The sequence below is a fragment of the Salvelinus namaycush genome, chromosome 22 (genome assembly GCF_016432855.1).
Source record: "Salvelinus namaycush isolate Seneca chromosome 22, SaNama_1.0, whole genome shotgun sequence".
In the NCBI taxonomy this organism is placed as follows: domain Eukaryota; kingdom Metazoa; phylum Chordata; class Actinopteri; order Salmoniformes; family Salmonidae; genus Salvelinus; species Salvelinus namaycush.
This window is the reverse complement of record NC_052328.1, coordinates 15136357-15151622: the sequence shown is the minus strand read 5'-3', so window position 1 is coordinate 15151622 and position 15266 is coordinate 15136357. Positions and strand designations below refer to the sequence as shown.

The following is a 15266-nucleotide window of genomic DNA, read 5'->3' as shown; positions in this document are numbered from 1 at the left end:
AGAATAAATAAATTCCACAAATTAACTTTTAACAAGGCACATCTGTTAATTGAAATGCCTTCCAGGTGACTACCTTATGAAACTGGTTGAGAGAATGAAGGAAAAGCAGCCAACAAGTGCTCAGCATGTGTGGGAACTCCTTCAAGACTGTTGGAAAAGGATTCCAGGTGAAGCTGACAGAGAATTCAAAGAGTGTGAAAAGCTGTCATCAAGGCAACGCGTGGCTACTGTACTTTGAAGAATCTAAAATATATTTTGATTTGTTCAACACTTTTCTGCCAGCTCAGGCTACACTATTCACATTCCTGTGTAATCAAATAAAAATGCCCCGAATACAACAGGTATTCCTTACCGTGAAATGCTTACTTACAAGCCCTTAAACAACGGTGCAGTTAAAAAAATAAAGTTAAGGGGCTTGATTACAACCTGTTACAATGGTGCCAACGTCGTCCCCCAGGCTATTGCACACACAACACATAGAAGCCTGGGATATCAACTATTCAAAGTTGGCCTACAGTAGGTGGGAGTGACCATAGAATTCTAAAGGAGTGACCTTACTGAGTAAAGAATGTCATCGTCACTAGTTAACACAGCAAAAAAGTCCTAATTATGGCAAAAATGTGACTTTAAAGCTAATCCTAACTAATGAAGGCCAAGTTTGATGCATTGGTCCACCAGGCCTTCAGCACATTTGGGCGGAAGTGTCTTGGAACGAGATTAGGTGTAATGTGACTACCATGACTTCACTTTAGAGCGTATTCCAATCCTTCGACCCAACATGTCACCCTTTAAAAGCACGTTTAGATCATATTCGACATAGTGGGTGTCGTGGACATTCTTACACAGGGATACTCGAAGTCAATCTTAAATGAATCATCCTTTATTTGTCAGCACGCTGGAAAGGTTCCAACCAACTAAATGCACCAATATACACATGTCAATCAGGAGCTCTGCCAAGGCAGACCCAGCAGTTGTCTTTTATACGGCTATACACAGACAAGTTATATTTGCATGATTTACTGTAATTACTTATTAATTACCGTTTTAATCATTACCGACCAATACTGGTTCGTAACATGTCACAGACCAATACTCCACGAGGCTTCTCCTCTCTAACCTGAGACCTTGAAACTGAGATATCTTTTGTTCTCGTTCTCGAAACAAGGTCCAGGTGTACTGCCAAATTGCAGCTACTGATAGTGAGGATTCGCTCAGTCAGCCACTTGCATGAACACAGACATTGGTTTATAGAACAGCACATGAATAGAACACAGAAATTAGTTATCAGAAAAGCACAAAATGGGTTATGTCACATTTGACATTGGTGGTTATGTCACACAGTTATGCCACATTTATGAACCCTTTTTAAAGCATGACATACGGTTATAGATACTTATGTAGTGCTTATGAAGGCTTGATGAGGCCTTTATAAGCTGAACGTCATTTAAATCAGAACCATAAACTTAATACATTTTCAAATAAATTCAAACCATTAAGTTGATTTCAAAATCTGAGACACATTTGGTAGAAGATCCGAAAGTAACAAATTATAATACTGGACCGTTTTTCATGTTCTAGTATTTAAAAACTACCATTGTTTTCATTCACCGTGCAACTCTAGATCAGACTAAACTTTCCTCTACAATCACTCATTAACCTGGATGTTAATACAACTGGACATTATTTTATTCTCACCACACAGGAAGGATGCCAAGGGTTAATGAACTGTATAGGGCACCTAGATTGTTTCCTCTGACATGATACATCAGGCCAAGTCCCTGCCATGTTCTGTCCCATCAGACTGCCTATGGTGTAGCCTTGTACTGTATGGTACTTTGCCTTTCTGTCTTATGCTAGAGGAAATATATCAGTTAGCTTCTGGACCTACATCTCCTAAATTTGCCCCCTGCACTCTCGGTCTTCAGGATGGCCATAGCCAAGTACATCCCATGCCTGGGGTTTTTGCTGTGTGTACGTAGACGCGACCTGCGATCCACTAACAGCAGCTTCGTGTCCACCCGACGATCCACTGTCACCAGCCAGACCTCCGACATCGGCGACCGCTTACACCGCACCAGCACTGTCAAGTCCCACCTCTCTTCCGCCTCCGACAGCGAATCGGTATAAATAAATATGTCCTGATATAAAATCATGAGATGGGTGTGTGTGTGTGCCTGCGTGCATGTGCATGTACCTGTGTGTGTCTGTCTGACGTTTATGTAATGGTTCCATCCCCCCAGGGCTGGACAGATACGGAGGCTGACCTCTCCAGTATGGGCTCCTGGCCGGCTAGCCGCCAGGTGTCCTGTGATATCAGTAAGGACACAGCCGAGCTCCCACACTTCAAGCCCTCCAGCTCCAAGTCCAAGATGAAGAGCCACGACTCTGGCATCTTTGAGAAGGTAACTAACACATCCAGGCAAGGTCAGGTCAAGCCTGCTCCCTGTCCTCTTTCACATGTGTGACAATGTACCGAATGTGTGGAGGATATTTTGGGCTCTAGAGGCAGAACAGTGTGAATGCGTGTCTAACACAGTAAAGGTCAATAAGTAAGCCAATTTAGGGTTTAAAAAAAAATCCCGCTTGCACTTATGTGCTCATCTCCCAACATCAATACACATTAATGCCACCAATGGTACCTAACATTCAGTGCCTCTACTTGAGAAGCACCTAATCAAACAGTAACACACTTGCTGTACTGTAATGCAACAAGATTCGTAGGAGAATTAGGCAAGAACTAAGTACATATTTCCATCATAAAGGATTCTTCTGTGTAGTCCGCCACAAATCTATTAAACCAACTTTTGGCCTGGAAAGCACCCCTGGATTTGTGTCAGCCAATCACATGGCTCCTAAATTAATCTGGCACATTGTTACAGACAGGATGGTAAGATGAATCCACAGCAGAGGGGTCACTCCAGGGAGGAAGCTTTAGGAGGGCTTTGCTGTACCATAGACGTCTAATCCAATTTTGACATTTTTGAAACGTGTTCATCTTTACGGCGTCTTTCAGTGTTACTATTTAAAATGTGATGTCACCTGCTAAAGCAATGTTTTATTAACTGATTTATTAACTGCCCCCATGAGAACACAAGCTAGCTCTATGGAGCATAGTACTTGTAGAGGCAATCTGTATCGAAGGATAAGAATCTATTTTTAAAATGTATGAGCAATCGTATAGGGGTCAGCAGACATATTTCTGTAAAGCGGATATATAGAGATAGCTGATGGGTGTTATCAGGGTTCATTACAAATAAAAATGGTCTTTTCAATGTGTCTTAAATCTCTTTGCAACATATTGTGATACAATTATAATCTTTATTGAGAGGTTAGATTTCACTGTTAATTAAATGTCCCCCTTTGCACTCTAAAAAGAAAAGGTTCCTGGAGTATCCTTTAGGGGTTCTTTAAATTGAAACTGTGGGGGAACCCCTATTAGCTCTTCAAAGAACCCTTGAAAAAAGGTTATTTGAGGAACCTTGTGGGGGAACCCCTATAAGTTCTTTGAAAAAAACATTCTCATAGGTTATAATGGTTCCTCTAAGAATCTTTTGGGGTTAATTTTTTTTACTCCCTGTCCACCCTCCCCCATTATACAAAAATATTTTAATAATAATGACAATAGTGATTTAAATAATTCATTGTTAATTTAGTGGCACCACAAATGTGAATGAACAATTACACAACAATTTACCAAACAAAACACATAAGAAACATTGCAACATTTCTGCAGACATGTCAGAACATAATAAATAATACATTTACTTTGTATAGTACTTTTCACTCTCATGGTGAAAATATAAAATACAATAAAAACAACATACATTAAAAATGAATTATGGTAAACTAACAAGATTGTAGATGCTTGATGCTAAATACAGATTGGATTTTTTTGCTTTAGTGTGTGTGTGTGTGTGTCCAACAACCACTTGCCAAACAACCACTTATTTATGTTAGTAAGTTTGCCATCTTTATGACCAGCCCTGGTAACTTTACCCCAACTTCTCTTATACCCAGAACACCGCAACTTAAGAACATAAATGTTTTTCTGACATTTTGGGGAAATTTAACTGAAAATAAAAAAATATGGCCCTAACAGAGCCCCAAGTCCCATAGAGACGTCCTCTAGGGCGTGGATGTTCTCCCCTCAAAGGTCAGCGTGATTTGACTCATGGTGAAATGGATTAATACACATACAATTAACAAAGAACATTACAAATGTTCAGCTGTAGTTTTATATAAGCATGCACACTTATGTTTATGAAGAAACAGATTATTTGTGCATAGACATACCTTGTCACGGACAAGGCCACTCGGGTCCTCATTGAAGCGTTAGGGCAAGAGCAGGATCGCTGCTGGGGTCTCGAGTCCTGGGGAAAAGTAAAGTAAAGCAATGATCTTACTACATTTGCAAAAAAAAAAAAATGTGTGTTACAATTCTATTACAAAAGACATATTTTGTATGTACTATGTACTGTATAGGCTACATTAGAGAAAGGGAAGGAATAAGAGCAATTTCCTCTTCTGTATTGTCCTTCAGGGCCTGTCGAAATAGCAGGATGATGTCCTCACCCATGCCTCGCCTCTCTACCTCTGCTATTATTTTGCCACTAGCCTTGCGGAGTCCTTGAATTATCTTTTTGTCTATATCCATTCCATGGACTTGATTCCTTTCTGAGATGATCTGAAAAGATAATTTGCAAATATTGTATTTCTGGAGGTTTAACTTGATTCACATAGACTTAAAAAATAGCAAATGTGTAACCTAACTAACAAAAGTGAGAGTTTGATTCATATTCATGATCCAATGAGCATATTTTGACAATTATATGACTGTTACTTACTTGGTTCAAAAGTGGTGTAGCAGACAGGCCCCCAAGTAGCTCTACATCATGCGTGCCATTAGTCACCTATGACACAAATACACATATGTACAGGTAAAGGTCTTGATTTTTAAATTATGTTCCCACTTCATTGGATAGTCGCATATACTGTATGGTCCATATATACTCAAACTATTACCTGCAACTTTGTTGACAAGCAAACACTTGCTGGAACTAAGGTTAGGTTTAGGGGTAAGGTTAGCCATAAACCTTGGCTGCCTTTGATTCTGGGCCTGCATTCCCATCAGAACTCATTTTCTGTGTGAACTTAACTGATGATTGCAACCTCTTATTTGCAGACGAGAGGTTGCCTTTTTTTTAACTTCTTTTTTAATCATCCCATGCCATGAATTGAGATTGAGTTATTAGTAATGACCACACATTACTGTGAAAAGTGTACAAAAATGTAATAAAAATATCACTCACATATCCTTGTCCTGTACAGTCCCTTAGAAATGGGTACTTGGCCACCAATGATATCCAGATGTCGGTATATTGTCTGCTTGTAGGGCACCTTCGAAAAGTGTAAATCAATGTAGTGTTCCATTACAGCGTAACACATCCTATGACTACACACAAATCAAATGAAATCGTATTGGTCACGTACACATATTTAGCAGATGTCATTGCGGGTTTAGTGAAATGTTTGTGTTCCTAGCTCCAACAGTGCAGTAATATCTAAACCAACACACACGCACACACACAGAATCTCACACGATGTGCCAATTTATAAACTTACCAGGTATATGTGCACATGAAACCAACTAAAACCTGGATGATTTGTCTCCTCCACTTGGACCAATCAGTGGGAAAGTTGGAACTCTTCACTCTGTTGGTTGAGTTTACACTGCAGCGCTGTGGGGAACTCAGGAAGGGTGAATATTGTGGGCCACAGTTTTGTGTTGGTTGGTGGATGCTGTTTATTGGTTGGTTGTTGGCTGGAAGCAAATTGTGGTGGGTTGGTCTTTTTGGAGTGGTACTGTGATTCCTAAGCATGTGTTCTTTGACTGCTCCCAGCATTGTCTCATCTGGCGTCTTTTGGCATGTGTCTGTGCAATGTTTTCGTAGTCACAGATGACATGTGCAATTCTCTTGAAGTACTGATGTTTGGCTTCAAAGCACATACACGACAGATGGATAAGTGGTCCTTATGCCATCAGCAGTCGGGAGTAATGGTTCGGAAAGTGCATCTTGAGTGTTTGCTTGTTTGGGAAGACTTCTTGAAAAAGCATGAAATTCCATTATTTTCTCTTCCAGGTATGGTGCCCAAGACCTTTTGATAGTAGGTGCCATGATTATGTCCCCAATTTATCTCAGTAACAGGCACACTTCCCATGCATCACCGCTGGCTATTTGCCACCCAATCATTAGCATTTCTCAGATGCCCATTCTTCCTCAGGACGCGCTCGGATAGTGGTGTTTGTCTGGATGATCTGTCATAGTTGCCATTCGGTTAGTCATCAATCTCGTCATTTAGCAGAGCCACAGTGATTTGTTTCGTCTTCACAAGCTCGTGTAACACCATCCTCAGTAGAGCAGGTATGATGCCCTCAAGGAAGTCATGCATCACATCAAGGGGAATAAATACATAAAGGGTAAAGGTGCATATGTCATCTCAGATGTAACACGGACTTCTGACACCATAGACTCTGGCATTTTCTGGGTTCTTGGACTGCCTGCAGGTGGTAGCTGTAATTTGTTGAGTCGCGCATGGTGAGCTCTCGTCCTTGGTTGCTGTCCAAAAGCCGCAGGGCCAGACGGATTACCAGGACGTGTATTCCGAGCATGCGCTGACCAACTGGCAAGTGTCTTCACTGACATTTTCAACCTTTCCCTGTCTGAGTCTGTAATACCAACATGTTTCAAGCAGACCACCATAGTCCCTGTGCCCAAGAACACTAAGGTAACCTGCCTAAATGACTAGGGGCAAAGGTCCCATAGAGCGGCGCACAATTGGCCCAGCGTCGTCCGGGTTAGGGGAGGGTTTGGCCGATGTAGGCCGTCATTGTAAATAAGAATTTGTTCTTAACTGACTTTCCTCCACTATACTGCTCTGCACAGTCACAGTAACACAATACTTCTCTCTGATCTTCAACATAAACAGGCAGAGGTTTCTCATAAGGCCTCTAACTAGGTCTTCAGTTTTGAAGTCCATGGACTCAATAACATTAGTTGCAGGTGCCCACACGAGATCAGAGTTATCATCATTCACATTTTCCTTAATGTAGTCAGGCACAGGGATTACAGAACCATTAGGCCTATTTGTCAGCAAATTATTGTGTTTTTTGTAGATATGTGTCCTATATGAAGCAAAGCATTTGCATGAAAACATGTAACCTCCAAGTCCACATGATAACAGGAACCCTTGATACAGACCAATGTGGCGAATCCGTTTTATGATTCCCCAAAACATGCTTGTTGCATATTGGGCAGTTAGCAGGCATTTTGACTGGTGTTGACTGATAGGTAGCCTAGCATTTAAAGCATTCAAATTGTCCAGCCGACAAGGTGAAAAAATCTGTAATTTGGTCCTTGAGCATAGCAGTTATAACACCCCCACAACAAGAGCTACCTGGTAGTTGGGTTAAAAGCAGAAGTCAAGTTTTGGTTGGACCTAGCATGCAAATGATTATTTAATTTTAAAAGAAATGTAAAACCTTGGAAAGGAGAGGTGTAGTCCAACTGATTTTGCTGAAGCCACTGGCAGATATCCTCCACTGACCATCCAAATACTTCAGAATCTCTGAAAATAAACAACAGAATCAGGTTTCATGCCGGAGTCCAGTTAGGCTATGCAAAGGCACGACATACCCTGTCCCGGAATACCCATGAAATTACCCAAAGCCAACTCACCAAAGACACTTTGTTGTTCCATTTGAATGCCATGTGTATGCTAATAGATTTCAGTTTGTATTGACTGCCATGTAGGTTAAATTCACACTTCAAATGCAGCTAGGGCAGAATATTGTGTTTTGGATTCTGAAGGGCATGCATCTATGAAGAGTTGTTTTAGTCAGTAGTGTAACGACCCTGGGTTTATAAGCGCGGAAATCGACTCTGCCGCTTGAGTATGCTTTTGCGGCACAGTCGATAGCGCGCCGGACCTCGGGCTAGGAGGTCGAGGGTTCGAGACCTGCTCCCTGCTGTTTCATTACACTGGTGTCGGAAGTGATCGGACCTCGCATCCACGACAGTGCGTGTGCTTGGCCGGTGAGCGCGTTCCTGTAAGACGTAAAGTCGCAAGCTAGCGCGAGGACGCGCTCTTTGAAAGGAGGGAGTAGTGTAACGACCCTGGGTTTATAAGCGCGGAAATCGACTCTGCCGCTTGAGCATGCTTTTGCGGCACAGTTGATAGCGCGCCGGACTTCGGGCTAGAAGGTCGAGGGTTCGAGACCTGCTCCCTGCCTGTTTCATTACAGTATATTAATAACATTATGCATTTGAATCCCATATATAGCTACCATCTAAGCTATTAATTTCCCTCCACAAGGGGGAATACATGTAACGTTTCCAAAATGGTTTAGTATTGTACATGTAATGTTATGATGGTATTTAATGCTGTAGCAGGCAATATAAAGAGGAATCCCTCCATTGCCAGATTCAGTTCGTCGTGATAGCTCACCGTTAGTTAGCTAGTTAAAGTCAACGAAGCTAGCTAGTTCATTCTCACAAAAGTGAGAACTGCTCTAGATTGGAAACTTACGTTAACGAGTGTAAAGCCATGCTGGCTTTATGGAAACTATATACAAGATATGGGGCAGAATATTGTTCAGTAAATAATACAAACCTAGTTCTGCCTAGTTAGGACATAACGTTAACTAACGTTAGCTAGCTAACTACTGTAGCTCATACAACGATCAAACCCGGCTTTCTAACGTGTACGTTAATTAGTCTGAACTAAAGTAGCTAGTTAACGTTATGGAAGCTATTCACAGAAGACCACAATTAATATTATATACGAAGACAATTATTTCGATACATATTCAGAGCCAAACATCAACCCGACTTATCTTTTTAACTGTTGTCCCATTCAGACTTGGCACGAGCGTTTTCAGTTGTAATTGCCAAGTTCCCCGGAAGAACCGCTGGGTTTCCTCAATGAACACCACCTAAGAAGTTCTTTGAATAACCTTTTGGGGCTGTTTTTCATTGCCAAGAACCCTAAGGTTCTTCGAGGATCTTTGAAGTATTCCAGTTGAACCCCTAATTTTTAGAGTGGTGTATTTGCCTTTGTTCACTCTGAAAAGCGAATAAACTTTAGCTGGCTTTCATCTGGATTGGAGCCATAGTATAACATTATTCAGTGGTTTGACCCCCCAAAGCATTAGATAAATGAGAACAGTGGACCTCCTATTGATTCTAGATCAATATTTGGGTCAGATAGGATAGCATGCCTGATAGTCTCTGAACAAATCTACGGTACTATGGACACCAAGTGCTAATGAGCAGCAGTAGTTCTGGTACTTGGGTTATTTGTAACTGGTTATTTGGATCATAAATATACAGTGTATTCTGAAAGTATTCAGACCCGTTGACTTTATCCACATTTTGTTACGCTACAGCCTTATTCAAAAATGTATTCAATTGTTGTTATTCCTCATCAATCTACACACAATACCCCATAATGACAAAGCAAAAACAGATTTGAAATTTTTGCAAATAAATTAAAAATTAAATATCACATTTACATAAGTATTCAGACCCTTGACTCAGTACTTTGCGATTACAGCCTCAAGTCTTATTGGGTATGACGCTACAAGCTTGGCACACCTGTACTTGAGGAGTTTCACCCATTCTTCCTGCAGATCCTCTCAAGCTCTGTCAGGTTGGATGGGGAGCATCGCTGCACAGCTATTTTCAGGTCTCTCCAGAGATGTTAGATCGGGTTCAAGTCAAGGCTCTGGCTGGACCAGTCAAGGACGTTCAGAAACTTGTCCCGAAGCCACTCCTGCGTTGTCTTGGCTGTTTGCTTAGGGTCGTTGTCCTGTTGGAAGGTGAACCTTTGCCCCAGTCTGAGGTCCTGAGTGCTCTGGAGCAGGTTTTCATCAAGGATCTCTCTGTACTTTGCTCCGTTCATCGCTCTCTCTCGATCCTGACTAGTCTCCCAGTCCCTGCCGCTGAAAAACATCCCAACAGCATGATGCTGCCTCCACCATGCTTTACCGTAGAAATGGTGCCAGGTTTCCTCCAGATGTGACTCTAGACATTCAGGCCAAAGAGTTCAATCTTGGTTCCATCAGACCAGAGAATATTGAGTCCTTTAGGTGCCTTTTGGCAAACTCCAAGCGGGCTGTCATGTGCCTTTTACTGAGGAGTGGCTTCCGTCTGGCCACTCTACCATAAAGGCCTGATTGGTGGAGTGCTGCACAGATGGTTGTCCTTCTGGAAGGTTCTCCAATCTCCACAGAGGAACTCTGGAGCTCTGTCAGAGTGACCATCGTGTTCTTGGTCACCTCCCTGACAAGGTCCTTCTCCCCCGATTGCTCAGTTTGGCCGGGCAACCAGCTCTAGGAAGAGTCTTGGTGGTTCCAAACTTCTTACATTTAAGAATGGAGGCCACTGTGTTTTTGGGGACCTTCAATGCTTCAGAAATGTTTTGGTACCTTTCCCCAGAACTGTGCCTTGACCCAATCCTGTCTCTGAGCTCTACGGACAATTCCTTCAACCTCATGGCTTGGTTTTTGGTCTGACATGCACTGTCAACTGTGAAACCTTATATAGACAGTTGTGTGCCTTTCCAAATCATGTCCAATCAATTGGTTCCAATCCAGTTGTAGAAACATCTTAAGGATGATCAATGGGAACAGGATGCACCTGAGCTCAATTTTGAGTCTCATAGCAAAGGGTCTGAATACTTATGTAAATAAGGTATGTTTTTTATTTTTAATACATTTGCAAAAATGTCTAAACCTGTTTTCGCTTTGTCATTATGGGGTATTGTATGTAGATTGATGAAGACTTTATTTAATACATTTTAGTATAAGGCTGTAACATAAACAAAATGTGGAAAAAGTCAACGGGTCTGAATACTTTCTTAAAGCACTGTAGAATTGCTTGAAAATCAGAGACAGCTGTCCATCAACGATTCCAAACCAAATTTACTGAGCTTGAGCAATTTTGACAAAACAATGGATACAGTATATGTTGCCGTAAAAGTTGTGCCAAGTTTGTATAATCTTATTCAAAATGATTCACATTAACTCTGGGGTGTGAAGACATCTTCATTTTTTTATAATTTGGAAAATATGTTCTTTGAAAATGTGGAGTAGGTTGTATAGGTCTGTAGGGAAAAAAATCTAATTGAATCAATTTAATTTAGATTACATTTTAACCCAGCAAAATGTGAAGACTGTGCAAGGGGTGTGTAACCTCACTATGGACTGTAACACTGACTTTTCAAGCCTGATTGTTGTCAATATTCGCCCATTCAAGATCAAATATTTTATGAAGGCTTAAAGTTATTCGGGCCGCGACCGGGAGGTCCATGGGGTGACGCACAATTGGCCTAGCGTCGTCCGGGTTAGGGAGGGTTTGGCCGGTAGGGATATCCTTGTCTCATCGCGCACTAGCGACTCCTGTGGCGGGCCGGGCGCAGTGCACGCTGACCAGGTCGGTAGGTGTACTGTGTTTCCTCCGACACATTGGTGCGGTTGGCTTCCGGGTTGGATGCGCGCTGTGTTAAGAAGCAGTGCGGCTTGGTTGGGTTGTGTTTCGGAGGACGCATGGCTCTCGACCTTCGTCTCTCCCGAGCCCGTACGGGAGTTGTAGCGATGAGACAAGATAGTAACTACTAACAATTGGATACCACGAAATTGGGGAGAAAAAGGGGGTAAAAAAAATAATAAAATGTTCTTCGGGATCGGTGTCCTTTCCACGGGACGGTTGAGCTAACGTAGGCTAATGCGATTAGCATGAGATTGTAAGTAACAAGAACATTTCCCAGAACATAGACATATCTAATATTGGTAAAAAGCTTAAGTTCTTGTTAATCTAACTGCACTGTCCAATTTACAGTAGCTATTACAGTGAAAGAATACCGTGCTATTGTGTTTGAGGAGAGTGCACAATTTTTAACATAGTGATTAATAAACAAATTAGGCATATTTGGGCAGTCTTGATACAACATTTTGAACAGAAATGCAATGGTTCATTGGATCAGTCTAAAACTTTGCACAGGCACTGCTGCCATCTAGTGGTCAAACGTATATTGCACCTGGGCTGGAATAATACATTATGGCCTTTCTCTTGCATTTCAAAGATGATGGTACAAAAAAAATACAAAAGAACGGTTGGTTTTTTCTTTGTATTATCTTTTACCAGATCTATTGTGTTTTATTCTCCTACATTCCTTTCACATTTCCACAAACTTCAAAGTGTTTCCTTTCAAATGGTACCAAGAATATGCATATCCTTGCTTCAGGGCCTGAGCTACAGGCAGTTAGATTTGAGTATGTGATTTCAGGCGAAAATTTTAAAAAAAAGAGGGCGGATCCTTAAGACCCTTAATTGTTATGCGTCTCCTCTTAATATAAGGAGTGACCAATCCCTACAATTATTAGAACGTCTTTACTTACATGTGACCCAACAAATGTGTTTTGTGTGACTGGAATTGAATTTCACATTGAAATGACTCAGGGTTGTCACTTATTATAATAGCAGGAACCAACCTCTACATCATGTATTTTGTATCTTCCAGAGCTCTTATGACGTTGACAACATCTCCATGACAGGCGTGGGCCACAGTGACCATGGCTTCCCTCCAAGTGTAAGTACCCATAATTAGTGTCAGTTAATTCCTCTTGTTGCTGTATCGTCTAGTGTGGCTTGCCATTAGCTACCTCCAATAAAAAACAAAGCAGCACTGGTGACCTATTTAACCTTTGCTCAGTCTGAAATATAACACAACATGTTTTCCCCTGTTTTCTACCCTCTTGATCCCATCTACGTAATATGGATCCCAGTTTCCCATATGGAGAAGGCTCTATAGCAGGGATCATCAACTAGATTCAGCCACGGGCAGATTTTTTCTTGAGTAGATGGCCAGGTTCCCGGAATATAATTACAAATAATTTGTAGACTGCAAGAAGCCCAGATATAATATTTGACTAAAACGTAACAATGTCAAACCTTGCTTACAATTGTGAACGATCACATATCTCTCGTTCATGCGTGGAAATAGTTTGGAACAGATTTTCAAAATAAAAATAATTTGGAGCTGAGTTGCTGGTGTTTTAACAGTCTTTTATGTCCAACAATAAAAAATAATAAAAATCACCTGCGGGACAAATTCGGGGAACCTTTCTCTATGGTCTCTGCCTTAGCCAAATATGACTGATGTGAATGCGTTCCTGTGCAGTCTGGCAGGTATTGGCCATGAGCAGACAGCAGGCATGCAGATGGCACAGAACAAGTGGCCTTGATAAATCACTGCAGTTTAATCTTAATAAATGTCGCAGCAGACTAACAAGGTTTATGAATGAGAGACACAATTAACTGTCCTGCGATATGCCTGGTGGCAGGCTATGCCAACGGGGGAGAAATATTGCCACTTTCCCTTTCATTTGTAGTCAGTGCTGATAATGTCAGGGTAGGAACGGCAGTGGCTGATTATATTGACACTGATCTGTAGAGACAAAGGAAAATAAATCTAATCGTCTAGTTCAGGGATGGGCAACTCCCTTTTGTACGCCCGCAGATCAATTTCCAAAGACAAAAATATATATATATATTATTTTTTGTGGTTACTCAGTCTGGCCTCAACTTACTGTATAGTAAAATACACAAGGTTTGGTTGTGCATCAGCAGTTTCTCTTGTTATGTCAGTCACTGACAGTCACTCAATTGGCCCATGCCAGCTAAAATGTTTTAGATTGGTAAATTAGTCTAGCGCCCTGCCAGGGGTTGGAACCAAAATCATTTCCCAATCGTTTTGTTCTGAACAGAGCCATACATTTTTTTCGTTCCACTGTTCTGACGAGCAAAATAAAGTTCTGAACTGGTTCGAACCCCAAAAAAGTACCAGTTTATATCATTCCTTTTTAAACCTTTGAAATCTATGGAGGAATGTCTTTGAACTTACAAGAGTTGGCTTAGAGTTGGACCATAGCTTACGTTAGCTAGCTGGCTAACAAGTTTGTGTGTGCAGAGCGGCACCACAATTAAAAACACATCTTACCTTTTTGTAGTTAATAAATCCAAACCAAATTGGTTCTGACCACATGTGGCTATTGATATGGGTATGCAGACCCACAAGCCACCGCGGCCCCCCAATTTTTTTGTGGCCCCCACCGCCATTAAAGTTGACCATCCCAGGTCTAGATAGTCTTGTATCCTTCAAGGACTGTCTTTTAGTGAAAATAACGTAAAACCATAAATCCAGTCTTTGTCTTAAATTGAAATGTTGCATAGCTAGATAATTGGGTGTGAAAATCAATCATGTAGCATTTGATGTTCGCTGTTTCTCATCTCACCTTCTGTTTGACATCGATAGGCAGGTGATTCGTCAGAAGGCACCATAACTAGAGGAATGATTGGCCGGATCCCCAGCATCGCCATCACCTCTGAGACCAGCCCCTTCTTACCTGTCCCCATGGTTCCAGTACTAGGCCAGCCAGTGGCAGTGTAGACGTAGGGTCTGTAACTAAGGGGCCACGGGAGAGTGTCCAGCAGGGGATAACACTTCCCTCTAACAGTGATGGCTCTACACCACCACTCATCTGATCACAACCACCCAGTTTTATGTACAGTACTTTATTTATAGTAAATGCCAGGGTCTGTACTCAACATGCAACTTTTCTAAAAGTCAAGTTAACCCCCATGTGAATGCTGTATGTTCTTTATTAAAACGTTTTTGTTTTGTTGCTTTGTTAATGTGCTAGCAGACAAAGTACAGAATTGCAGTTTGGCATCTACTGTAAGCAAATGGGATAGGTTGTGTTGTCTGCTAAACTTTCACCAGGTCATCTGAGTGAGCTACAATCATACAAGAAGCCCAGCCATTTCAAATCCCTTTCAAACATTTCCCCTAGCTCAGGTCCCCTCCTCTTAGATCTGCAAGAGGAAGATGGCTGAAACAGATGATATAGAACTGTTATGTGTAGTAATGCATTTGTGACTGAAACAGGCAGCACTGATCTGAGCTGGAGATGGCCATCTGAGTGATCTACACTATATATACAAAAGTATGTGGACACCCCTTCAAATTAATGGATTCGTCTATTTCAGCCACACCCATTGCTGACAGGCGTATAAAATCAAGGACACAGCCATGCAATTCCATAGGCAAACATTAGCAGTAGAATGGCCTTACAAACTGCCTCTGGAAGCAACGTCAGAACAAGAACTGTCGGGAGCTTCATGAAATGGGTTTCCATGGCCGAGCAG

The 15266-nt window shown here is 41.6% G+C and overlaps 1 protein-coding gene across 1 annotated transcript in view; it reads left to right on the top strand.

The window, feature by feature from the left end:
- The window catches only part of LOC120017912 (melanopsin-A-like), a 66690-nt gene extending 52182 nt beyond the window's left edge, over positions 1–14508 (top strand). The window contains exons 8-10 of the mRNA XM_038960869.1: positions 1926–2121; positions 2241–2402; positions 14374–14508. Of these exons, the coding sequence (XP_038816797.1) occupies positions 1926–2121; positions 2241–2402; positions 14374–14508 (493 nt within the window). The remainder of the gene's footprint in view (positions 1–1925; positions 2122–2240; positions 2403–14373) is intronic.
- The last annotated feature ends 758 nt before the right edge of the window (positions 14509–15266 follow it).